The 27,400-nt window shown below is 39.7% G+C and overlaps 1 protein-coding gene across 5 annotated transcripts in view; it reads right to left on the bottom strand.

The window, feature by feature from the left end:
* Nucleotides 1-206: 206 nt before the first annotated feature.
* The window catches only part of prkcq (protein kinase C, theta), a 42,794-nt gene continuing 15,600 nt past the window's right edge, over nt 207-27,400 (bottom strand). For 3 of the 5 annotated variants that reach the window (XM_041780800.1, XM_041780801.1, XM_041780799.1), the window contains 16 exons: nt 21,771-21,970; nt 14,130-14,190; nt 10,635-10,815; nt 10,515-10,546; nt 10,333-10,418; nt 7,747-7,876; nt 7,447-7,556; nt 7,179-7,308; nt 6,919-7,088; nt 6,394-6,567; nt 6,205-6,296; nt 4,082-4,144; nt 3,801-3,939; nt 3,493-3,681; nt 1,382-1,510; nt 207-1,214 (listed from right to left, as the gene is read on the bottom strand). In XM_041780800.1, coding sequence (XP_041636734.1) covers nt 1,056-1,214; nt 1,382-1,510; nt 3,493-3,681; nt 3,801-3,939; nt 4,082-4,144; nt 6,205-6,296; nt 6,394-6,567; nt 6,919-7,088; nt 7,179-7,308; nt 7,447-7,556; nt 7,747-7,876; nt 10,333-10,418; nt 10,515-10,546; nt 10,635-10,815; nt 14,130-14,190; nt 21,771-21,970 — 2,045 coding nt within the window. In that variant the 3' untranslated portion in view covers nt 207-1,055. The remainder of the gene's footprint in view (nt 1,215-1,381; nt 1,511-3,492; nt 3,682-3,800; nt 3,940-4,081; nt 4,145-6,204; nt 6,297-6,393; nt 6,568-6,918; nt 7,089-7,178; nt 7,309-7,446; nt 7,557-7,746; nt 7,877-10,332; nt 10,419-10,514; nt 10,547-10,634; nt 10,816-14,129; nt 14,191-21,770; nt 21,971-27,400) is intronic. The other 2 variants (XR_005991565.1, XM_041780802.1) reach the window with 2 other exon arrangements.

Below are 27,400 nucleotides of genomic sequence, written 5' to 3' on the forward strand. Positions count from 1 at the left end.
GTCTTAAATTAAACCACTTTTAAGACAACCATCTGAAAAATATCATTTTTTGCAACAATTTGAGCTTTATGTATGAAGTTGCTGATTATTTTTTAATAATTAGTTAATACTCCTTGTTTTCTTTGTAAATAATTTAATCACCATCACAAACAATTACTAAAATATTCCTTAGATTCCTTTGGGATGAAGTGTCAGATGCTCAAAATTTCCTGGGGGAAGAATACCTCTTATGTGCCTCAAAGCATGACTGGCTACTCTTTTCCTGCAGACTGCACTTTAGATGTCTGCGAGAAGTCCCATCATATCCACTTTGTATTAAACAGACAGATGTTACAAAAACACAATTTATTGTACAGGATTCACAAGAAAAAGAACAATAAAATCTACAGTACACAGGGATCTCTAAGCACCCAATCCAAACTAAAACTCCTGAGGTACAATAACAGAACACATGTAAACAAAAACCCTGTTTCCAACACATGAAGAGATCTACAATACATCCAATACTGAATATCAACAGAAATAGATTACACTTATGTACACAATAAACAGTTTTTAAAATACTTGTTCACCCAACCAATGTGGAGCTATGGAATAAGAAAAGAGAACAATAACAAAGTTACCGCATGAGTTTCACTTTGAATTTCATACTCTATTTTGAGGCAATTTACAACTTTTAATCTATGGATAAAAACACCCTAATAGCTCAAATACAAGGGCGTTGGGTTATGTGATTTTAGAGGAAATTAACAATATGCCATTTTAATTTTAAAGAATTGGTATCTTTGCATTTATAATCAACAGTGTGATAAAAATTTACACGTTTGACAATTTATGGGGGGGGGCATCATAATATCTTACTTTTTTTCTGCTGTTTGTTTGAGCCAAAATGTTTAGTTGAAGTTTCTTCACTCAAAGGTCCTTCAAAGCAGTCGTCATTATTGATACAGTTGAGTTTTGGACATTAACAGTGTGGAAACTGTAGTTTGTGGTAGTTGCAGTTATGAAGTGCTGGTTGTGACTTGTTTGTAGGTAGTAGGTTGTCGGTATGGTGATCATTGGGCTGCGATGCGGTTCATCCCCGGGTTAACGAAGGAGAAGTTTCTGAACATCGTCTGGTCCACGCTGTTGATGAGCGTCCGATCGGCGCATGACAGTCGAGGCTTCTCGTTGATGAACTCTTTGTCGAAGTTGCTGCAGTCACTGGGTGACGACTGTGAGGGTGGAGAGGAAAATGATGAACTACAAAAAATAAAACTTTTATTTCAATTAAACAAGGAGCATCAAAAGAAGTGTGATGAAACCAGGCATTAAACTAAACAGAGCATGACAGAAGAAAGGCAGTGAGACTCTGCAGTACATCAGCTGTCAGTAGACTTACTAAGGTTGGCTTGAACGGTGGCGCCACCTGCCGTTGTTCCAGGGCATTCCAGTCAGTGCTGCTGAAGAAACTGTGCTGTCTGATGTTTCCTTTCATACCCAGACGCTCCTCAGGCTCTCTGACAAACAGCTAAAATACACATGAGATCTGGATTAGAAGGGTTGAAGGAGCAGGCATCACTAACCATAGTCATACTCATTCTGAAAACCTGCTAAAAGAATGCTCTTAATATGTGTGATAAATATCCAACACACCTAAATCCTATAAATGCATAATTTGCAACAAATGGTTTGGATGCAAAAAATTCTGTTTTTGGATTTGCAAATAAAATCGACAGGTCCAGACCTATTATTCTAGGGCTTTATCAGTGAAACAACAGAGTTTTGACACCAATGCTTCACTTTTAAATGCATGTATAGGTCTCAGGGTGGGCTCAGCTTTCTCAGATACCTCTGAAGAAAGAAAGGTTGATAACTACTGGTAGATGGGACGCAGCCACATTCTCAGATTTTAAAAAAGTAATTAAAAGTCCATCCTATACACTGCAGTTGACAGAACAATAGAACATTTAACTGTTAATTCATTTGTGGGCATGCACAATAATATTGTCGTGATATCAGCAGATATTAGCTTAAAAAGCTGAATATCAGCATCAGCAGATATGAAAGTTTCACTGATTTTTACAGCTTTATATCAGCCAGCTATGTCAGCAGAATAAATCAGTGTTTCCTGAACTTTTTTATGTTGATCCACTTTTTAGGAGGTACAAGCTGTTGTGGCCCAATCCAGAACTGGCCTGATCTAAAAGTCAAAGGCAAATTAATCGTGCATAAAGGATGTTTTTGATCACTTTAATTCTGTTTCTACACCACTGAAGAGTTTGTAAGACATGCCAATATATCAAACTGCATGTGTTTGACAAAAGCTTCACAAATCAAGCATTTAGCGTTAGTCCAGGTAGGCCGCACAGTCAAGCGCTGCCACCCAGCTGATGGCCAGCTCTATGTATGCTATTGGCTTTCGCACTCACGCTGCCATATTCAAACTGCTCCAGCCTGGCTATGCTTTGCTGCTTTTTGCAACCCTCCTCCACCCTAGCTCCTCCTTTATTCATCATGTGGCTTAATCAATGTCATTCTGTTGTTACTGTTATGTTCCCCCCACCCCAAAAAAACACATTTTATAACAAAAGTCACTAATGGGAAAACTAACAAAAACTGCATGAACAAAACAAAATGGGTCTTGGGTTTCTAAAAGGTGGCAGGGGTTTATTTCTCCACACTGCCACCCACTAAGTCTATCAAAATGGTAGAATAACTAAAAAAATGACCTAAAGTAAGGATAGGTGGGAGTCATTTCAAATAAGGGGTAAGTGAAATAAAAATATTTTTTGATTTTCTCCCTCACACACAAAGTCCCTGAAACAAAGTTTTCTCTTTTTCTTTTAATTTGAACACAAATAGAGAGCCGACTGATGATGTTGACCCTAACACACATATAACCCAACCGAACTGCGCAGCAGCCTGCTTCCTATATAGCCTCCCAGCCCTGCTGATTACCAACAGCTCTCAGCTGGGAGCAGACACCTCAGGTGCACCAAGTTTCCCTAAACGAGCAGGGTGAATTTTCACTGAGTTTTTGTGGGGGAAAAAGTCATCCAGTTGCTTAAAAATCTAAGAATTCATAACATTACTGATGCCTGCTCTGCTCTGCAGGTTTTTGCTGCTCCTCTCCCTGCCACAAGCTTTCTTTGTAGGTACAAAAGGTGCTGTTCCTGCCTTATTGCTTTTCATGTAGGCTCGAGGAAGGGCAGGGGGATCCCAGAACAGCCACACCACCAAATATAAATACCAGCAATAAGTGCAAAATTAAAAACTGCTGATACAGAAAATATTTATAACTGCAAATCATGTGTTTCAATGACTATTTCAGTCCTTAAAAATCATAGCCCGTCCTTGCCTGGGGGGTAAAAATATCATGTAGTCTGAACAGAGCCTCTAGATAATGGATAAGCATATGCTCAATGGTATTTTCAGAGATTAATTGATTAAGTGCTCCTAACATTTCCCATAAATAGCCATCAATTTACACCGTCACACTCAGCTTCTGACCTTGACCAGAATGTCTCTGGCATCTTTGGTCAGCCAGCGAGGGTAAACAGGATTGTCTGTTCGTATCGACTGAAACAGCTCCTCTTCATCACGGCCGTGGAACGGAGACTGACCAATCAGCATCTCGTAGAGCAGAACTCCAAACGACCACCAGTCCACAGAGCTGTTATACTTCTGACCCAGCAGGATCTGAAACACAATCACCATTATAAACACAGATAACATTGATGTAATCGTAAAAAACTGAAATATGTGATTAATTAGACATGAATCTTTAAAGCTAATTCCACTGAATAGTCCTTGGTCACCTCAGGAGCGATGTAGTCCGGCGTCCCACAGAAGGTACATGTCCGAGACTCGTCCTGCATGTTCTCCTTACACATGCCAAAGTCCGCTATCTTTATGTGACCCTCAGAGTCCAACAGAACATTATCAAGTTTCAGATCCCTGCAGAGAGACAAGCGGGAATAACAACGCCTCTTATATAAATTCATGAAAATCATATACAGGAATCTGATCTCAGTTTGGCCTCTTGAGTATTACTAATCATCAGTTTCGGTTCTTTTTCTGGTTTATACTTTGACTCTACCTGTAAATGATTCCTTTAGAGTGCAGGAACTGAAGCCCACAGATGATCTCTGCTGCGTAGAAACTGCAGAAGAGACAAATATAACAACAAAAAAGGGTTGGTGTGTTAATTTCCTCAGGCTTTTGACATTTCTACCTCCACAAACTTTCCAAAGAATGAACACAAGGTGATTGGATGGTGAGAGGGGATATCCACCTACGACTATGGTTGTCACGATATCAGGATTTCAAACTTTGATATGATACCAGTCATAACCAAAGGACTACAGGGACAAAAAAAATTCCCGGGCTGACCTGAAGAGGTGACCATGTAATTTGTGAAATAATGACAAATTCAGGGCATCCAAAGATCAAAATGTGTGATGATACATGTCTAAGTATCCATGCTGTATTTATTTTGAGCTATGACTAAGCTTGTTTTGAAATAGACAGTGAGCCATGTTAGCTGTTTGTGTTTATGTGCAGACTGTGCATATAAATCAAAGTACATGACACTGTTAGCCACCGTGTAAGAGCACGCAAACTAACAACACTGGAACTCAAACCAAGGAGTGGTGATGTGACATGTTAAAGACTGGGCTCTACATCTGCTTTAAAGTTAATAAGGCTGTGTCCCTCCTCCTTAAACAAAATGCAACCAACCTTATTACTATGTAAATACCGAAATAGAGCTTGATGATAGAAGGTGGACTAATGGTTCCATCCGTCCATTTTCTTCCGAATAGCCCAGACATCTTTTTACCCAGCAACATTTTCCAGCCCCTTCTAGAGGATTCCAAGGAATCCCTTGACCAAACAATATGTATAGCCCCTCCAGCAAGTCCTGAATCTACTCTGGGGTCTCCTCACAGTTGGGCAAGCCTGGACGACCTCCACAGGGAGGCGACAAGGAGGAATCCTAAGATGCCTTAACCACCTAAGCTGGGGTCCTTTAAAGACGGAGCAGCAGTTTTACTTTGAAATCTCTCTGGATGTCCAATCCCCTCACCCTATCACTATTGTTGTGTTCACACCAGATGTGAGTCAATTCATTCATGCGAGTTAATTACATATAAAGTCAATGTAAAGACACAAATAGACGTGAGTAGATGGGAGCTCACCTCAGGCGGCAGCAACCTGAATTAAGCCAGTAATTTGCACAGAAGACATTTGTCACTTGAGTTCAGCCAAGAAAAGAGTTAGAAAACAGCAATCCTCTCAGTGCTCAAGCTCAGTCATGTTTGTTGACATCTGACTGAAATGCCTGCTGAATGTGGGAGAAGGAAGCCCTTCCCCTCTTGCACCTTTTTGGCACAAGAGGGGAGGTGCCATACATGTGACAAAGACTGACCAGTAAATTGAGAGGTTTGCCATCTGGCACAGCTCCCTCTTCATCACGGCAGTCCAGTATAACATCTACAGGTTTGCTGATGCTGCAGCAATCTGCCTGTCAACCTTGCAGTCTTGTCTACCCTCCCTTATGAACAAGACCTCGAGATACTTGACTTCCCTCACTTGAGGTGAAGACTCAATCCACCCTTTTCTGGCAGAGAACCATGGACTTGGACTTGGAGGTACTGACCATCCTGACCGCTTCGTACTTGGCTACAAACCGCCCTAGCACATGCCAGAGGTCCTTGGCTGAGAAAGCCAACAGAACCACATAATCTGCAAAAAGCAGAGATAAAATTCTGAGGTCATCCAACCAAAAACGCCTCCTCTCTCTGGCTGTGCTTTGAGATCTAGCCCATGAAAATCACAAAGAAAGTAAAAATGACATTGTCCCATTTGATGTGTAACAGATGACTTGCTTTTTTTTTTAAATCGCTGAATTGCTCTAAAAGTCAGGATAAACGTCCTTTTTCTATGGAATACACTTGTTCTGTATTCAAGAAGCACCAGAAGTCAAAGCCAGCATGGTTAGAGGCTTGGAGTTAGGAGATTAGAAAAAAAGAGAAAGAGTGGATCATCAGTTTTGCTTGGGTGGGCATTAATACTCCTTTTCAGCCAGGATTATTTTGGTCTATGTGTATGAAATGCTGCTAGTTTGACACTTTCACCTTGTCTTATTTTTAAAGCTTTTAACATTCAGTCCTCACAGATTGCTTTATATAGATTAGATGCTATATATGTTGGGATACATACGTGGCTCTGTGCAGGTCAAACTTGTGGCAGTTCTGGATGTGGAACATGAGATCTCCTCCGTTCAGATACTCCATCACGAAGAAAAGATTCTCCTGGACACAAAAAAGCAAAAAGGTCAGGCTGTTAGTGAGTGAAGGAGGGGGAAAATGGATGTCTACATGTTCAGTTTGAAGTCTTCATGATTCATACCTTGGTCTGAAAGGTGCAGTAAAGGTGTGTGAGGAAAGGGTTCTCCCACGCTAACGACAAGACCCTCCTCTCCACCATGGTGCACTCCACGTCATCGTCCATCAGCACCACATCCTTTTTTAGAGCCTTCACTGCAAAAAACTGTCCGCTCTTTTTCAGCTCTGCTAAAAACACCTGAAAAGGCATGAAAAACAAAACTTGTAGAATTTTCATATGTTCCCTTTCATCGTGCAGTCATTTCTTACACCCCCACTCTTCACTGATGTAAAACCAACCACCCACATCAAAACAAGTAGAAGTCAGTGGTTTTAATTTAGAAACTGGCTGCACAGTGACACAGTTTGCTGGGTTGAAGCGTCATGTTGGTAAGAGAAAAGAGAATACCACAGACGTGGTTAAAAAAACATCTTAAGAAAGTCCCTAAAGACACAGAGATAGTTTGCTTTATATTTTTACTTTTCTACGAGTGGTTCTTGGTTTTCCTTTTTTGCCACTGTTTTATTTGGATCTTATCATGCCCAGTACCTTCCCAAAGCTGCCTTTCCCAAGCATCTTGTGAAGGATGAAGTCATCAACATTGAATTTCGGTTGGTCCTTCCTTGGAACTGCATACAGCGGTTCTTCATCAGGTATTTCCTCGGCTATCGGCCTACTGACGTCTGCTGGTCCGTCCCAAGAGACACCCTGCGTCTCTGCTGGTCAGGAAGCAGGGAAACAAAAATCCACCTATTAATGAAACTATCAACCAAAAATGAGAGGATTTTTTAAAGAAGTTGATTATTTACCTCTATTCACGGGGGGAACTGTGGCTGGAACACTCGGTACGACCCCAGACGGAGATCGGACCACTCCCGGCTGACTGACAGTTACTGGACCTTCTCGACTGATGATGTCTGATTCTTTGGTGCTTCTGGCCTAAAAACAGAAAGATAGGCAGGTATAAAGAGCAGTATTTTCCACGTCCTGAGCTGCTGTAAACATACATTAATCAGTCCAACAAAGTAGCATCTTCAGGGAACTTTTTAAAAAGAGTAGGAGGTTTGTTAGTCTGACCTGCTGTTTGCTCTCGATGATGGCCAGAGCTTCAGCCATGAGTTTCTGGTTCACCCCGCATAGATTTGCTACTTTCTTCTCACATTTGTGATGCACATTCATGCCGCATTCTGCACAGAAAATCCAATATTATCGCAGGTTATCATGCTGTAAAAAATATGAGAGCACAGTTTTGTATCTAAAATAGAGATAAGGTCTGAGTTCATGGCCAGAGTGCATGAACCCTAACTCTGCAAGATATAAGGTATGTTTCTTTACAAAACACAAGCCTAGGAAGTGATTAAAACTCCTGCTTCTCACCCTCACATTTGAGCCCCTGCTTGGCGAGCCCCCACAGCAGAGTACCACAGTGTTCGCAGAAAGTCGGGCTTTTGTAGTTGTAGACTTTAAACCGGTGCGGCATGTCGATCTTGAAACGCTCCTTGTGGATCTGCAAGACAGCACATCACATAACATCATGTGGCACTATATGAATTTAGCCTTGCAAACAAAGCCAAAAGTACAAACTCTGATAAAAAAAAAAAAAAAAAATGTTGGGACGCTGTGTAAAAAAAGATTGAACACTGAAGACAGTCATTCACAAATTCTTTTCAACCTGAATACAAAGGAAAGGCAAGGTATTTAGTTTTCAAACTGATTTACTTTATCATTTTTTGGACATGCACACATTCTGAATCTGATGCCTGCAACATGTTCCAGAAAAGTTGGGTCAGGAGCATGAACTGATTGTGAAAGTTATCGAATGCCTAAAAAACACCTGTAACCGTACATAAGTTAAATGTTAACAGGTGATAGTATCATGATTGGGTATACAAGCAGTCCTGAAAAGCTCAGTAGTTCAAAATCAACAATAGTATGAGGTTTTCCACTTTTTAAAAGACTGCATGGGCAAGTAGTCCAACAGTTTATGAACAGCATTCCTCAATGTGCAGTTGCAAAAAAATGCTAAAAGCCTAGCTGTTTTAGATCTTACAGGTGATTCCATCAAAGAAAATAGACCTGATTTCAAAAAGTCTGCTTCATGAAATATACGGGGAAAATAAGAAATTTCTGTTACATTTTGAAAGCATTTTAAAAAAGAACTATTGTACAGAAAGTCATTTGGAGAATGACGAAAAAAGCCTGAGTCAATGGGGAAAAGTTAAGTGAACAAATCCGACAAGCCTCAATGTGTAATTGCAAGGAATTTACAGATTTGACCATCTACAGTCAAGAGATCCTGAGAATCTGGAGAAATCTCTACACATAAGGGGCAAGGGCCGCTGACCTTCGATCTGCCTTATTTCTCCTTGTGACAGCCTTTCTTTGGTGCACTGTCGGGAATCCTTGGCAAGATCGTATGTCTGATGCGTGATCAGGAGAGCGGGGATGGGTAGGGTCAGCTGCTAGCAGCTGCGATTTAACAGGCAGCATGCATGCTTTCCATGGCTGAGCCAGCTCACTGCATACTGGGTGCCCAGGACCCAGTGGGCAGGAAGGACATCAGCGACAGCCACATGCATCTTGGAGGGGTCAGCAGGGAAAATACCAGGAGAGATGGAGGATGGGCCTGGCGCAGGCCTGAACGATGGCCGTGAAGGCTGACGCAGCAAAGTGCCGAACCGGCATGTGCTCCCATACTTGACATAATCTTCGATCCCTTTGGAAAAACTCCATTAAAACCTGGTATCATTTGCCATACCTGGACCAAGAAGAACCTGGATATTTGACATCTAGGGCTTAGGAACACTTAAGAAACCCATTGTCAGTTAACACAGAATGTCACTGCATCTTCAAATGTAAGCTAAGACAACACCATGGAAAGTAAAAGCCAGGAGAACCGTCAACTCCTCTGACCAGAGCTAATCTGAGATGGACTGATCTAAAGTGGAAAGTGTGCTTTGGTCTGACGGGTTCCAATTTTTAGAAATGATGGCCATCATGTCCTCCACGTTAAAAAGGAAAAGCACCATCCAGATTGTTATCAACACAGAGTTCAAAAGCCAGCATCTGTGATGGTGTGAGGGTGTATTAGTGCCCATAGCATGGGTTACTTGCACATCTGTGAATGCACCTTTAATACTGAGAGTTAGGTACAGGTTTTGGAGCAACATAATGTCTTTTTCAGGAAAGTCCCTGCTCATTGCAGTGAGACAACGCCAAGATACATTCTGTTCAAGTTACAACGGCGTGGCTTCACAGTAAAAGGGGTAAGATATTAGTCTGGCCTGTACACAGTCTAGTCCTGTCTCTGACTGATATTATACGAGCATTTTTAAGTGCAAAAGACAGCAACAGAAACCCTGCACTGTTTAAAAACTTAATCAAGCAAGAAAAGAGTTTCATTCTCAGTTCTTCAATCGTCACTCTTTCCAGTCCACAGTTGCTTACATAGTGTTGTTAAGGGAAAAGGTGATGTAACAAAGTCCAAACAGTGCTCCTGTCTGAACTTTTTTGGAACATGATGATGGTGTCAAATTCAAAATGTGTGCATGTTTCCAAAAAATCAATACATTTAACAGACTGACTATGAAATACTTCATCTTTGTGCTGTATTCAGCATATATAGGTTGATTTTCAATGTTTTCAATGACATTTTACACAATGTCCTAACTTATCTAGAACTTGGGTATCAGTTTGTATCACTTCTGTACCCAAACATCAGTAGCAGCTCTATTCAGTTATTCTGCATGAGGTTCTTCCTTCTCTTTTGCTTTCATACCATGCATTTGAGGAGGAAGTGAAACGAATGAGATGACGACGTACTGATGCCTTTCACCCTTTAGTACGCATAACCACAAGATTAAAAATCTGCCATTCATGCTAGAAAAGCAACCAGATTTAAACTGGATAAAAAGGATAATAAATGTGGAGCAAAGAGAATCTGCAGTTGGCAAAGCCACGTACCATTGTTTCTTTGCTGTTGATGGCTGAACCGGTGCATTTGGCAATGACTTTATCAATGCATTTTTTGTGAATAGCTGCGTTGCACTCTGAAATAAACACAAGAAAACACAGTTAGACTTAAAGGAAAAAGAGGTCAGAACTTTTCCATCCAAAACGTCAGTGGAAAATAAAATAAGACTCACGTCTGCACTGGTAGCCCTGCTTGTTGAGACCCCTGTGTTGGGTAAAAACAGGCTGAAATGACTCATATGATAACAGAGAAAATAGTACTTTAGAATAAGAAGTCTCGGTTTGTTATGTACCAGACAAACTCTTTGCAGACGGAGCAGAAGGTCGGTTGAGGGAAGAATGTGGCGCTGAACTCGTGACATTTAACAAGGTGGATTTTGGCCTGTTTTATGGCTCCTCGCCGCTGATGGAGGGCGAACAGACCCTCTCTCTCTCGCTCAGACTCCTGGTCTCCTTCATTCTGACCTGCAGCATCTGAAACACATCAGACATACTTTTTAAAAAACAGAACAGACTATTAATGTTTGGCTCAGCTTAAATGGACATGCTGCTTGTTTACAGCGAAACAGACTTGACACCTAGGCTTCAATTTCTCACCTTTTTGTACAAGTGTTACTTAGGAACATACTGTTTTCCTGCAGATCAAAGAGTCCGTTTATGTCATGTGGATGAGTCAGTGTTGTTTGTTACAGCTCTACTTTATTCTTTAAACTCTTATTTTTAATTCCATACCTTGTGATATCAAACATTTCACTCATCAGCTGTTGATGTTAGATATTTTAATCTACTTTTTTTGTTTTTTCACATCTCTGTGGAAGAATTTTGGCCCACTTTTTTTGTGCAAAATTGTTATAAATCCGCCGCATAAGAGGGTTTTTGTGCACGATTGGCCTGTTTAAGGTCAGGCCACATCATCTCGACAATCTCTCAGACTCTGACTAGGCCACTCTGAAACCTTTATTTTGTTTTTTTTTTTAAAGCCATTTAGAGGCGAAATTGCTAGTGTGTTTCAAATCATTGTCCTGCTGCAAAACCCAAGTGCAATTTAGCTTGAGGTCACTGTGTAAAGTTAGGCTTGCAGGTCTTTAGATGTTGTTCTGGGTTCTTCTGAGACCTCCTGGATGAGTCATCGATGTGCTCTTGGAGAAATTTTGGTTGGCCTGCCACTCCTGGAAGGTTCCCCACTAGGGGTGTAACAATACAGAAAAATTTCGGTTCAGTACGTACCTCGGTTTTGAAATCACGGTTCGGTACATTTTCGGTACAGTGATTGAAGCGAATAAATAAAATTTAATTTTAACTTTTTAATTAAATTGTATTAATATAAATAGGCTGAATAAACTACATTTAAATTATTAATAATGCTGCAGCTTCCTTCCAAAGGTTCTTCAGTGATGAAAAATATTACTAAATAAATACATTTTTGAATTACTAGGTTATTTTCATTGATATATTGACATATTTACCCATTCTTTAAACACTAAAATTTCCCAGCCAACTTAAATGCATTATCCCACAACCATGAGTTAGCTTGTTAAGTATGCAAATTAGCGTCTTTACTGCTGATTTCAACACGGACTTCAGTACTGAATTACTTTTTTATATAACAGGACCTACTACAAAGTTTGGGAGAACTTTTTCACAGCCCATCTTGATGGAAAAAGAGGTTAGAGCCTTGTGAAATCTGAGAATAACTTTACCTATGACGCAGCTGCAGACAGCTGAAGGTGAAATTAATTTGATTCACAGAGCCAGAGCACCAGTTTTATAATTAACACTATCTTAAAGAATAGGAAATTCATAACTGGCAGGTGAGACTTTGTTGTTCCTCCTCCTTACAGTGACGTTTTTGTTTGAGTTGAGCTTTTTCAAATGCTTTGATTGATCCGCTGGACAACATGCTGTTGGCGACACAGCTGCAGAATAATGTCAGCGCTAATGTTGCTGTCTTTGTCCACTGTTGTATTTTACTGGGCAACAAAGTGTTCCTAAACAGGACACTTTTATCTGGGAATATTCAGGCTGTTGCTGTTGTTTGCTTTGGTTGTGTGGTTGCCAGGTAAGGGTGACAGTGAGTTGTTCTCTGTTTTTCCGTCTGTGTATGAGCTTGGCTCCACATGTATTCGTTTGGTACACGTCTGTACCGTACCGAGAGGCCCGTACCAAATCGTTACGGTACAAATACACATACCTTTATACCCCTATTCACCACAGTTCAAAGTTTTCTCCATTTGTGGACAATGGCTCTCACCATGGTTTGCTGCAGTCCTAAAGCCTCAGAAATGTCTTTGTAACCTTTTCCAGACTGATGGATATCATCTGTTCTTGAATTTCTTTAAATGGCACCATGGTATGTTGCTCCTTGAGATCTTTCAGCCTACTTCACTTTTGTCAGACAGGTTCTGTTGAAGGAATTTCTGGATTCAACAGGTCTGGAATTAATCAGGTCTGGACGCGGCTAGTGAAATTGAGCTCGGCTTTCCAAAAACTGTGGTTAATCACAGTTAGTGCATGATGCTTTTCTACACAGGGCCAGGAAGGTTTGGATCTTTTTCACCTTAATAATTGAAATCATTATAAATGGAATTTTGTATTTACTCATGAGAGTGTAAAAACTTATTAGCGATATTTGAGAGGTTTATCAAAATTCAGGTGTTTGCATTACCAGTTTTTTATTGCGCTATTTAGATTTTGCGGATTTCTAAGGGCAATGGAAACACAGCTACAGTGGAATATCCAGCAGGGATTAAATTTCCCAAACCGTCTTATTGCATAGTACCTCACTTGAAGTCACAGAGCTCTTCAGAACGACCCACGTATTATCACAAATGTTTGCAAATGGAGACTGCATGGCTAGGTGCTTAAATTTTATACACCTGTGGTAACGGGTCTGATTGAATCACCTGTGGCCTAATATAATTTTGTATTGGACTTAAAGTCATAAATTTGAGGTAGCTTAGAAAGAGCAATCTGAATTGGAGCGATTGGTCTCTAATAGATCAATTTCCTGACATATGAGGTTGACGCTAAGCTGTACCTAATTCTTTGGAAAGCTGAAAGTTTCTTTATTGTAAACCACCATATCTGATTATAAAGAAGTGTATTCACTGTGGTTGATGATGATGCATCAGCTCAGATAAAAAGTGGAAATTTAAAACGTTCATTCATTTAAACCACAATAAGACTGTTTGTTCTATCTAAACTAGTTGCACGTTTACTGTTGTGTTAATGTGAAGTTCAGGAGGAAGTTCCCCTGATCAAATAGTCTCCAAGCACCACTCTCTATACCACCTGTTGTTCTGAGCGGTGCTTTCTCATTAGCAGTATCTATAATTAGAAACCTTAGATGTCTTCAGTGACTCCTCAGGCCTCAGCGTGGTGTTAATGTCAAGGGAATGGAGCGTGAACGAGAATAGGAGGCATCTTTTGTCCCAGCACACAGCAGAAATTACATTTTATTTTGAGAAAGTGTAATCAGGCTTTGAAGATTAAGGCTGTATGAAGACAAGAAGCATGACGTGATGCCAGATTTGTTGGACTACACAGACAATTTACATGATTGCTTGTATTTGGTGATGACATTTACTATATTTATGCTGTATTTAACCTTTTTTTTAATCCACCAAAGATCAGAAACCATCATCTAAAAACCTCATGTCTCACAGAAAAATGTTGGTGCAATGAAATCTTTCATACAGGCTGCAGATAAATCAAATATGGCTCAATATTTGGTAGTTTTATCTGATTGAGCCACAAACGCCTGAGCTATGTGTGTCTGAGTCACTCACCACTTTTCTCCAGATAGTATCGAGCCTCCATCCGCAGACGGCCCTGTGGCTTCAGCTCCAGCTGTGAATCAGAAACAGATTCAGGTTTAAATGTGAGGCAGTTTAACACAAGTGGATGGAGAGTGTTCATTTTTGTTAATACTAATACCCTGATTGATTCTTTTATTTTAGAGAAGTGATGTAATTGGCTGTAGATATACAGCTTGTATTGTACCTTGTTAAGTTAACTACCTTGCCTTTATACAGCTGGTTTCAGCACTTATTTTAACACAATTTAATATAAGCCTGTATTCCCAAAAAGTTGGGACATTGTGTAAAGTGTAAATAAAGACAGGTTGCACATGTTTTTCAACCTATATTCAATTGAATATACCACAAACACAAGGTATTTAATGTTAAAACCAACACATTTTATTCATTTGTTTACTTAAATATGCACATATTACAAATTTGATGATGGAATCATGTTCCAAAAAGTTGGGACAGGTCTTGTACCAGCACTCAAGCAGCATCCAGGCTAATGTCTTCTGCCATAATTGCACCGGCTTCTTATCGCTAAGTCACGCCCGAAAGTACTGCCCCTCGACGCTGATTGGTCCTGTCACTTTCTTACAGGGTCCAATCTGTTCAGACGGGAGCTTTGCAAGATGGATTCGCCACTGAGAAACACAGAAACGAGCAAATCCATCTGCTTTGCAAGGTTAAACAAGACATTGTCTGGACCAGAGCATGTGAGCAAAGTGGAGCGATGAGATTTCCCGCTCCTCGCTCACAGAGCTGTTCCTTGCGCCCGCTTGTCCGCTCAGAGGGGATTCACGCCGCTCCGCTCATTATCGCTCCACCTTCCACTCAAATTCCTACCCGCTCCACTCAAATCACTCACCGCTCACTCAACGAAAACACGGAAGCGCATAACCATTACCATCTTCTCGGTTTCAGACACTGGGAAATAGTGATGGTTTTAAAAAATGACGATGGTGTTAATATTAGTATATCAACACTGTGCAGGCATCTCAAGTCTCTCGGATTATTCCGGTGGAAAGCCCAGTCTGACTTGCTGGATGTCGCTGTCTCTCTGCAGAAGCAGTGAAACCAACACGGGATGCTTCACAGATACAAATTCTTGCAGATGCATTCTGGGTGAGACGTGCTTCAGACGCATGGTGTGAGCGGTACCGGAGCGAAATTGGAGCGGGATGGAGCGCAAGATAAAGTGCCGGTCCAGCTTTTTGAAAAAAAAAAAAAACGCTCCGCACTCTGGCCAAAATCCTTCCGCTCGTGCTCCCCGCTCGCTCCCGCTCCGCTCACATGCTCTGGTCTGGACCAAGCATGTTTCTCCAAACCCTGTATCTACCTCTCAGTATCAGTGGTGTCACAGATGTGCAGGTTACCCATGCCATGGGCAGTAATACACCCACAGACCATCACAGATGCTGGCTCTTAAACTTTACATTAATAACAATCTACATGGTCCTTTTTGTCTTTAGCCTAGATATGAGGACTTGTCAGACCACAGCACGTTTCCACTATAGGTCAGTCGATCTCAGATGAGATAAGAGAAGTAGACTGTTTACCTGGCTTTCTAATCAGGTCTAGCAGGTCAGGATTTTAGCTTTTAACTCAGATGTTTAATCCATTTTTTCCCTAAAGTTTTAGCCTGTATTTCTGTTCTGAGACATACAGTGTGTTGGATGAACGGTCTGCAGCCAGGCTGTCTTGGTCTTGCGCCTTAGATTTCTCCAGATTCTTTGAATCTTTTGATGATTTTATTAGGGGTAGGAATTAGGAATGGACGATATCCTATCATTTGCGATTTACCGCGAAAAAAACTTTCCATGATGACAAAACGGCATTCAACGATAATAACGATAAACTATGGTTGATGATGTATGTGACAGATAAACATTAAAGCACCACACTGTATGTACTATATCTGAAAATGTGACTATTACTATTACTACCACATTATAAGCTCCAGTGTTATTATACATCATGGACTTAATCAAACTTAGTTAAAAATAATTAATAAAATTGACTTATTTTTATTAATTTAACAACAAGAATTTCAACTTGGATTTGCAGTAAGTGACTTATCTCTGGAAAAACAAACATGGTGGAGCCTGGCAGCTCTGCTCTACTGAAGGAACCTGAGGATATCAGACTGCATTTTAGATTTAAACGCTAAAGATAGAGGCAAACTGGACAAAAAAGACCATATCCAGGATGGGCCATATGGAGGTAAAATACTGATGTAAATACTTTTACTTTAGGGTCAATTTTTAAGGCTAACAAAGACATTTTTAATAATGTGCCAAGTTGTAACATTCTTTGTACTATTTCCAACTAAATTTCTCTTTGAATCTCTTAAATGTAGAGGCAACATAGTTTTTGTTTGTTTGTTTGTTTGTTTGTTTTTTACTAAAATATCCCTACATGAATAGATATCTATTTATATAAATATAGGTATATTTATATATCTATATTTATATGTAGTTGGTGTAGTTAAGCAGCCAATTTGATACATTTTACCTAGCCAGAAAGGTTGTGTTGAATGGTGCTATTTTTTATCGTGATTTATATGGTTATCGCAATAAATACAGCAAAATATCGTGATACATTTTTTAATCCATATTGTCCATCCCTAGTGGGAATCACTAGTGGCCCCATGATATGATATTATAATGATGCTTATGCCACAATTTGATATTATTGCAATTTTAAACATTTTGCAATACACAGAGTATTGTGATACCATATACTGCTACGCCATTTTTTCAACCGTTAAGCTGATTTAGCATTAGCTTTGCCTTCATTTTCATCGTCTTACTGCAGTATTCTATTTTCATGTGGAACTCCTTGCAAACCCCATGTGGCATGTCCATTTTTGTTGGTGCCCTGCTCCCTGGTTGATATGTGATAGGAGTGTTGATTAGGTAAAATGTTTGTGATCTCCATCCCTCTTGACGCATGCATTCGAGCTTTCCTTGGTGTTACTGGTGCAGTATGAAATATAGCACTTGTGCTATCAAGGAATTTAAATAGATCATGAATAAGTCTTTTTTAGGTTACAAGAAACACAAATGCAGAAACTGAACCAGAAATCCTTCAGGGCAAAAATTATTGAGAAAAACGTCAATTATAAAAAGGGAAGGATGTGATGATAACAATGATGTGTGTAATGCAGTTGGCTTCCCTGTGGCAGACTGACTTTCTGGCATTTACAAACAGAGGAACAGACTGAGGAGGAAACTCAGCCCCCGAATATATTTGATTTGAATCATTGTCTTTACTTTATCTGTTTGTTTCATTCTCAGTTTGCTTAAAGAGACAGCTGGGATGAAGTCTAAGCTGTGACTCAGATCTTTCTAGAAAAAATGAAACTCAGATACTCTCGACTAGAAGACTTACAGAACCAATCCTGACCAGATAAAGACAGTCCAGACCAGCTCTGCAGTCTGATCTATCGCATATCTTCAGCACTGAGGCTCATTCACACTAACCCTAACCCTACCACCTGCTATCTGAATGCCTACCCTGGATATTGATCAGTGTTAATGAAAGGTGAAAGATTTAAACACTCTTTGTAAGATTCCTAGTCACACTGTTGATTTTATTCCCCATAATGCTCCTTAAGTAATATTTAAAAAAGAAAAAACAAAAAATGAGCAGAAACTTTGAGTGTATTTTAGCCCTCAGCTCTCCCTGTGTGTGCAGTGGTTTGTTTTACCCGCAGCCTTTGAGGTTTTGATGTTAAATGGGTTAGTATAATGAGCCACTAGCACACTTACTTCGGCGCTTACACCTGTTTATGCAGCGGCTTGTGGGTCCCCATAGTCCACCTCATTTTTTTACAATCATAACGGTTAGCTGCTTTCTGCCTGATGCTGGAGAGAATGCACTTCTGATTGCTGACAGCCATGGTTATCAAATGTTCTGATATAAAGTGCTTAACAAAGTTATTAGACCACCCTAACCCTAACCCTAACCAAAGTAAGGTTTATGCCACAGCCGCCCTAAATTAGCAACACTGGTAATTACCAAAATCATTTTTTATGTTTCTGCAATGGTTAATACACCAATATGTAGAAGCTCTTTAACCAAAATGATATTTTTAATGCTAAAATATAATTATTATTGTTATCCATGAATTTTCAAATTTACTGATTTACAAAAAAACTGAAAAAATAGTAAAGCACATTAATATTTCTTGATTAATATGTCAAATTATAGTTATTTACTTGCATTCCTGAACAGAAAAATTAGTTTTAATGGTAGAATGTTATGCTTGATTCATTTCTGATTTCTCAGAGAAGCACCAGTGAGCCTGCTCAAATTTGTGTGAATTCAGTTTGAAACCCTTCATTCCTGTTCAAAATGGTAAAATGTGGAGAGCTGACTGAAAATGAAAGATTCTGCATTAAAGCACTTCATGATGCTGGATGGTCTTTAAGACAAATATGACAGGTGGTCTAATAAATTTGTTAAGCACTGTATTTACTAACTTTGTTATGTGATAGTCTCTAATTCTATGAGTTTCAGTATTAAAGAGTATCAAAGTTTAAAAAAAAAATCACATTTTACATAAGGCAGATGCTTTGGGGAGTCAATTAATCAAGTATTGCTAACAAACTACAACACACTCTGAGCATTGCCTAAACATTTTAGTATCTAACCATTTTTGTGCAATTCACACAAGAGTTCACTTTGCCAACATTTACTATTTGATTCCAGCTCATACTGATATTGATACTGATATATATATGCAGCACATACCTACAACTTCAGTCCTGTAAACATGTTATAAAGTTTTAGGAACAAAGAAAAGACTTTAGTGGATGTACGTCTGTTGGTCATGACTAAAACAACACAAACTTATTCATAAAAATGGATGAAATTTACAGATGATATAGGCTGATATTTGCAGATGATGGAGGCCAGTGTTTACAGTTGAAATTAGGCAACATTTACAGCCAGTATACAGTCGCTAGAAAAAGTATGTGAACCCTTTGAGATTTCTTGGATTTCTGCATAAATTGGTCATCAAATGTGTTCTGATCTTTATCTAATTCACAACAGTAGATAAACACAGTCTGCTTCAACTAATACCGTGCAAAAAATGATATGTTTTCATGTTTTTATTGAATAAAACATGTAAACATTCACAGCGCAGGGTGGAAAAAGTATGTGAACCCCTAGGCTAATGACTTCTCCAAGAGCTAATTGGAGCCAGGAGTCAGCCAACCTAGAGTCCAATCAATGTGATGAGATTGGATGTGTTGGTTAAAGCTGCCCTGCCCCATAAAAAACACACACCAGTGTTGAATTTGCTGTTCTCAAGAAGCACTGCCTGATGTGAACCACGCCTGGCACAAAAGAGCTCTCAGAAGACCTACAATCAAGAATTGTTGACTTGCATGAAGCTGGAAAGGGTTACAAAAGTATCTCTAAAAGCCTTGATGTTCATGTGTCCACGGTAAGACAGACTGTCTACAAATGGAGAAGGTTCAGCACTGTTACTACTCTCCCTAGGCGTGGTCGTCCTGTAAAGATGACTGCAAGAGCACAGCGCAGAATGCTCAATGAGGTGAAGAAGAATCCTAGAGTGTCAGCTAAAGACTTACAGAAATCTCTGGCACATGTTAACATTTATGTTGACAAATCTACAATAAGTAAAACATTAAACAAGAATGGAGTTCATGGGAGGACACCACGGAGGAAGCCACTGCTGTCCAAAAAAACATTCCTGCACATTTGAAGTTTACAAAAGAGCACCTGGATGTTCCACAGCACTACTGGCAAAGTATTCTGTCCATAGATGAAACCAAAATTGAGTTGCTTGGAAGAAACACACAACGCTATGTGTGGAGATAAAAAGGCACAGCACACCAACATCAAAACCTCATCCCAACTGTGAAATAAGGTGGAGGGGCCATCATGGTTTGGGGCTACTTTGCTGCCTCAGGGCCTGGACGGATTGCTGTCATTGACGGAAAAATGAATTCCCAATTTTATCAAGACATTTTACGGGAAAACTTAAGACCATCTGTCCACCAACTGAAGCTCAACAGAGGATGGGTGATGCAAAAGGACAACGACCCAAAGCATAGAAGTAAATCAACAACAGAATGGCTTCAACAGAAGAAAATACGCCTTCTTAAGTGGCCCAGTCAGAGTCCTGACCTCAACTCGATTTAGATGCTGTGACATGACCTCAAGAGAGCAATGCACACCAGACATCTGAATAATATTGCTGAACTGAAACAGTTTTGTAAAGAGGAATGGTCCAAAATTCCTCCTGACCGTTGTGCAGGTCTGATCTGCCACTACAGTAATGTTTGGTTGAGGTTACTGCTGCCAACAGAGGGTCAACCAGTCATTAGCCTAGGGGTTCACATACCCTGCACTGTGAATGTTTACATGTTTTGTTGAATAAAAACATGAAAACATATCATTTTTTGTGCAGTATTAGTTTAAGCAGACTGTGTTTGTCTATTGTTATGAATTAGATGAAGATCTGAACACATTTGATGACCAATTTATGCAGAAATCCAAAAAAATCTCAAAGGGTTCACATACTTTTCCTAGCGACTGTAGGCCAATTTTAATAAAGTCCTTTATTCTCAGATTATAAATACCAATATTTACAGCATACCAAGGCTCATATTTACAGCCAATATAGGCCAATCTTAACAGCTGATATAAGTTCATATTTACTGCCAATAACAGGCAATATTTACAGCCTAGATGGGCTGGTGTTACTGATGATATCAGCCAATATTTAGGATATCAAAGCCAATTTAGGTAAAAATTTACAGACTATATAGGCTGTGATTTACAGCTGATATAGGTGGATACTGACGGCCAGTATGGACAGATATTTACAGCTAATATAGGCAATAGGAACAGCCACTATAGGCCAACATAAACAACTGATATAGGGTAATATTTACAGCCAAATTTAGGGCAACATTGACAGCCAGCTTAGGCCCATATTCACTTTCAGTATAGCCCAATAGTTACAGCTGATATGGGTTGATATTTTCAGCCAGAATATGCCAATATTTACAGCTGAAATAGTCAGTTAGGACAGCCAGTATATGCCAATATTTACAGCTGATAGAGAGTGATATGTACAGTCAGTATTAGCCAATAATTACAGCTAATATAGGCAATGTTTAACGCCATAGGTGGGTACTCGCAGTCAATATCTTGGTTAATAATTTTTATAGTATTTTTTAGAAAAGTTGTAAACATAAAAGACATACAACAGAACACTTACAGTGGTTTGTCATACGGTAGTCCTAATTTAAGGAGTTGATTTGGTTAAAAGCAGCTATGACTGTAATATTTTTGGATGCAGGCAGCCATCAGTAATGTGGTTGATCCTGCTATAACAAGATACAGTATCTCCAAGGGAATGGAGTTGTTTAGCTCATTTTCTGAACAGTGCATTTGAGGATGCTTTGCACCACAAATGGACACAGTTAGTTGTTTTTTTCTCTCTGTCTAAAAGGTGGATTACAGATTAAACCATTTGGTGATTTGACCCAAAAGCGAGGCGGTCCATCTGGATTTTTGCTCAAACGGCCAAACAGCTGGTCGGCATGTACAACAAACACACCGACGCCTCACAACACTCACCCAGATCTCCAGTTTGCCGTTCTCCTTCTTGCACCGTGTTGCGAGTGAGTCAAGAGCCACCGTGGCCTCAGATTTCAGCTCGGCTGTCCGGTCCTTCACCATCACGTGCATGATTCGGCCCCGGTGGACGTGGGCATCGAATGTTGTGCTCCACGGCGGGTACATGGTCGGCTTCTTTTGCTTGTAGACTTGACCTTTTTCTATAAAAAGGAGAGAAGCAAAGAGAACAAATATATCAAATACATCCATGAATATGTGGTAAAGGAGGATATTTGAGACCTGCAGAGGCCTGAGTGGCAAAAGGAGGTGAAGACAATAACAACCACAATTTACTACTGCATGGAGACAACCACCAGAAAACTGAGTTTTTATTTTTAGGTGCAAGTTTGTCACTTTTAACCCTTAACACCCAGGCTGTGACTTAAATGGTCAAAATCAGAGAAGTTCCAGTCAGAACTTAGTTCCAATGATGTTTACATACTAATCTATCAACAATAATGGAGATCTTACACCGCTGCTAGGATGAAAATCTATAAAGTATGGACAGGTGTATGTATTTAACATGTGTTGGGGTCAGTATTGCTACTGTTTAGGAAGTCAATAGCCAATAAATTCTTTATCATTCAAGCATAAATGGGTGCTAAGTAGCTAACATTAGCTAGTTCACATTACTTAAGGACAGTATAAAGCACTGGTTCCAAACCTGAGGTCTGGACCCCCTCAAGAAGGGCACAGGGCCTGTTCTGAGATTGTCAAAACTAGATCTGCATATTTCAAATCAGGCACATAGTGTTAGTTCAGGCAGACCATGGAGTCAAGTGCTGCCATTGAATTAATATCAGCTGATCTCACACAAGTCCTCATCAGCTGATGTCCAGCTGATTTGCTTGAAAGGATGCCATTGGCTAATCGCACTCATGCTGCCTCGTTTAAACTGCTCTAGCCTGGTTATGCTTGCCAAGCCGCTTTTGCAACCCTCCTCCACCCCAGCACCTCCTTTATTCTGCGTCTGACTTAATCAGTGTCAGTCATTTGTCATTAATGTCTGCTCTGCATGATGCTTTCCACAAAGGTTCGTGGAAGGAAAGGGGGGAGTTCAGAGCAGCAAAACCGCCGAATATGAATAATAGTTAAAAGTGCAAATTAATACCTGCTAATAAAGAAAATATTTATCACCGTAAATTATGTGTGTTTCTTGACAACGTAGTTCTCACTGAACCAAGATCATTGCAAAACTTTACTTAAATATTTTTCACAGACGTTTACTGGTAAACATATGTAGTCCTTTTTTCTTAGGGTTTTGTCCATGAGAAAATAAAAATTGATGATTTTTAAATCCATGTAGGTCTTAGGGGGGCTTGGCTTTTCTTAGATACAAGTAGAGGGGAGCTCTAGGGAAATAAAGGTTGGAAACCACTGCCCTAAAAAGGAATAGTGGAGCATCTAACAGCATTTATTTGCATGACTCCTCTCTGGGTTTTCTTTCTCTGATGGGGTTGAATAGAAGTATAACCCAGGCTTGTTTCCTCATTGGATCCTGAGATAAGAGATGAGGTTCTCTTAGTATAGATCATGACAACAGTATAGAGTCTCGGCATCTTTATCCTACATTGATTCAACCTGTAAGTTTTGATTTACAACATCCTGAAGGTGGAGATTATTTCCAGTGTTGTAATCAGACACCGTGAATTAATCCACAGATGCAGGATGTATGTATAGTGTGTCATAGGGTTTTAATCTCTAGGGATTAAATGCTCTTTTACAGTCCTGAGCTGTCATCTAAAGCTCAAATCCTTGAACCCTGTACGTTCAAATATGCTTGCATCATGCAACATGAAAATATTGTTGTATAGCATGACTTTACTTCATTTTCATCTGTTATTTTAGTGGTGAATTTAAAAAGCGATGCAGGATTTCTAAGAGCATTCAAGCTCATGTTAAGCAGGCCTTTATGATTATCATCTTGCAGTATTGGGAGATTTCGATCGCATTACATATCCAGAAAATGAAATAAAATAAAGCCCTCCTGGCCTTTCTAATTGACATCTGCTGATGTTTCAGTGTAATAACATCCTAAATATCCACTTACATAACCGCCACATGCTTCAACAATAAAGCCAGCTAAGCTTTTTACTCCCAATGTGATCTGCAGCTGTTTCTATCATCTAACAGCCGGTTTAAGCACTCTGAGAGAAAAATATGTCTGCTTTTCTCCAGACACAACATCGCACTCACATCACACATCCATGTGTTTGCAGCGTGGTGCAGAGTGAGAGGTGACATGTTTTTGTGTCTGCAGGTACCCCGTCAGTTCCTGTGTGCTTCTGTGAAAAAGCACTAAGGTGGCATTTAGATAAAGGTGTGAGTACGTGCCTCTGCGGCATTACCAAACCCTTTAAACTGGGTTCATTAAACTCAAAGTTATTGCATTTTTCCTGCATATAAAAAGTTTCAAACAACACCACAGCTGGACCAAATCCTACACACTAAACCCTCACCAAACAAAACATTAAATCCCTTACTAATGAAAGTCTATTAGGAGCATTTGGAGCCTTGACTCAGCAGGTTTCCCTTAATTGAACAGGATTAAAAGAAGTGGAAGTTAACAGAGAATGGGCCTCTGTTTGACTGCAGGTACAAGCTGTCAAAAAAGATTTTCAGTCAACACATGCGGATATCAAAACTGAAAAAAGGAAACGTTTCAGATTCAGTTACGTGAGAAAACAGCTCAGTTGTGATTGTATAAGCAGTTGCACAGCATCTAACACCATCAAACCTGCAGACTTACTATCTCTGTCACACTAAAAGTAGTCTGTTTATCCTGAACCTGATAAATCTTCTTCATCCATGACGTACAGTTAGGGATAATCAGATTTTTTATTGATATCCTTGAGTCTGCATGCTTCTTGCACCAACAGCTTGAACTGACAGATTTTTGAAAAAGTATTGCATTTTGGATTTAATTTACACTGCTAATGAGGTTGGAGCTCATGCAAGAGCCCATATATGTTTGTGCAGCAGTGATTTGATAAAATTACGTTATGTCATCAAACCCACAAGACTTGATAGCAGTATGGACAGTCACATGTGCTATTGATTTTACATTCCTACATAAGAGTCTAAAAACTGTACAATTTTATTGCAGCCATATAACTGGAATCCCTTCCCACTGGGATTATTTGCCTCCATAAGCAATAAAACTGCTGGACAGTGAAAGTGGGATGGGGAGGGATGAACATGAGGCACAGTGACCCTGACTTTGGACCACAGAATATATACACTTTGGCCTTAAGTCAGAGGGGGACTGTTGTGCAAAGTTTGAATAAAGTCCCGCAGGGCTTTCTAAATCGTTATCATGTACATGAACATGAGGCCCAAAGATGCAAAATCCAAAGCTTTGGAAAATTTCTCAAAGCTTCACAAAATATACAAATTGAAAGCAAAAGATGAACATGAGGCCCGATGACCTTGACTTTTTACCTTCAATATCCAACCATGTCATCCTTGATTAAGAGTGGACATTTGTGCAAAATGACAAAAATCTCTCAAAGCATTCATGAGATATGTAGATCTCATGTAGGAGATGAACACGAGGCCCAATGATGGTGACCTCTGACCTTTAACATCTCATGGGTTTATCCTTGAGTCAGAGTGGACATTTATGCAAACTTTGAGGACAGTACCTCAAAGTATTCATGAGACATTGCAGTTACAAACAAGGGATGAACATGAGGCCCGATGAACCTTTAGCTTTAACCTTAAAAATGTAAACATCCATCCCTCAGTCAGAGTGGACATTTGTGTGTAATTTTTAATGAAGTCCCTGAAAGCATTGTAGCCACATCATGCTATCAGGCAAAGGATAAACATGAGGACCAACAACCGTGACTTTTGACCTAAGACTTCCAATGAAAGCTGTTCATCCTCAGGCAAAGTTTGAAGCTAGTCTCTTAGAGATTTCGCTATAGAATTCATGTTCTTGACAGGGATAAACACGAGGCCCAGTCATGTTGACCTTTGACCCAAGACCTCCAAAAATGAATATGTTTATCCTTGAGCCTGTGGGGATATTTGTGCAAAAAAAATGAAGAGAGTCGACCAAAGTATTTATTGAACATTGCAGTCAAAAGCAAGGGATGAACATGAGGCCTAACTACCTTGACTTTTGCACTCCAATATCTAATCAATTAGTCCTTGGGACAGAGCCGATGACCATGATCTTTGCATGGTCAAAGTTGACATTTGAGCAAAGTTTGAAAGAAAATCCAAGTTGTTATGACAGAATGCCTCAGACAGTGGTTTCCGGCAGAGTGGAGGCATGAAAACAAGTACTAACTGTAATGCCACTTTTACATACATGTTCAAAAATAGCTGACATCCTCTTTTTTTTGGCAGTGACCATAAATACTGAAGAATGAGTCATAGTTACTATAAGTCTAGAGTGTATTCATTCTCAATACAGTCATTCAGATGTTAAACAGGTTTTCATTGGAGGTAAAATGAAGTGAAACTAGAGGACCTCATCCCCTGTGAGTCAGTCTAGTTAGAGTGAAACACACTGACACATAAAGGAGCCTCTCTGTGCTGCCTCGTAGGGCCAGTTCTGTGGTTTCTAGCGGAAAAGAAACATCAGAAACCCTCCTCTTTCCTCTATGTGTCGCTCTGTTTTTAGCTCCGTCCTGCACTCTTACTCACCAGCAGTTAAAGACAAACAGTTGTGGAACAAAGATATCTGCTTAGAGTCTGTTATCAGGAGGGAAGTTTTCCAAAACTGTGACAACGTGCAAGAAAGAACAACTGCAATGAAGATCCTAATAATAAATGGACATTTTATGACTATATGGAGTATATATCTATTTTTATCCTGCCATATGAAGGCTGTCATCTCCTCTGCAGATCCCCTTACAGTTTTACTCTATATATTTAGCCTAAGTTAACTCACAAGCTATTGTTTGATAAGACAGACACTATTCAGGCCTTAAACTAATGTGAAAATAGCTGAATCTCTTTACAGTCTTTATGTATTTTTCGCAACAATCCTGTAATTTTTTTATCTTTTGACATTTCACACTTGTTTCCAACAAAGTCTAGAAGATAAAGAAGTGACTTCTGCACTTCTATTTTTATCACAAACACCCACTGTTGTTGCTTTTCTAAACAGAAGATGCGTCACTTCCTGGGAGGCAGAGACAGAGTCAGCGCTCTTTATATAGCTATGTTTCCTACAGCAAAAGCAGGAATTAAAGTTGAGTTACTGCTTCTTTTATGATGACACTGGGAATTAGATGACAGACGCTAGAGGTTATGAGAGGATACTGTGGTTGTCAGACACCTGAAATCCCAAAGACTGATCCACACAGCCTGGTAAAAACTCTCAGTTCCATTTAAGCTCTAAGTCATCTTCCAGATGGCCACAGTGCTCTTGTTTTAGTCAGTTTAAAAAAGTAATAAATATTGCTATTTATTACCCCATAAAAATGAACTTATTCACCCCTTGGATGTCTTACCAGTCACTGGTTAATCAGTATTCATGGCTACCATTACACCATGAAGACAAAAGAACACTCCAAGCAACTCAGAGAAAGTCAGAGGATGCATACCAAAGCATTTCCAAGGCACTAACATCCCCA

The sequence above is a fragment of the Cheilinus undulatus genome, linkage group 23 (genome assembly GCF_018320785.1).
Source record: "Cheilinus undulatus linkage group 23, ASM1832078v1, whole genome shotgun sequence".
NCBI classification, from domain to species: Eukaryota; Metazoa; Chordata; class Actinopteri; order Labriformes; family Labridae; genus Cheilinus; species Cheilinus undulatus.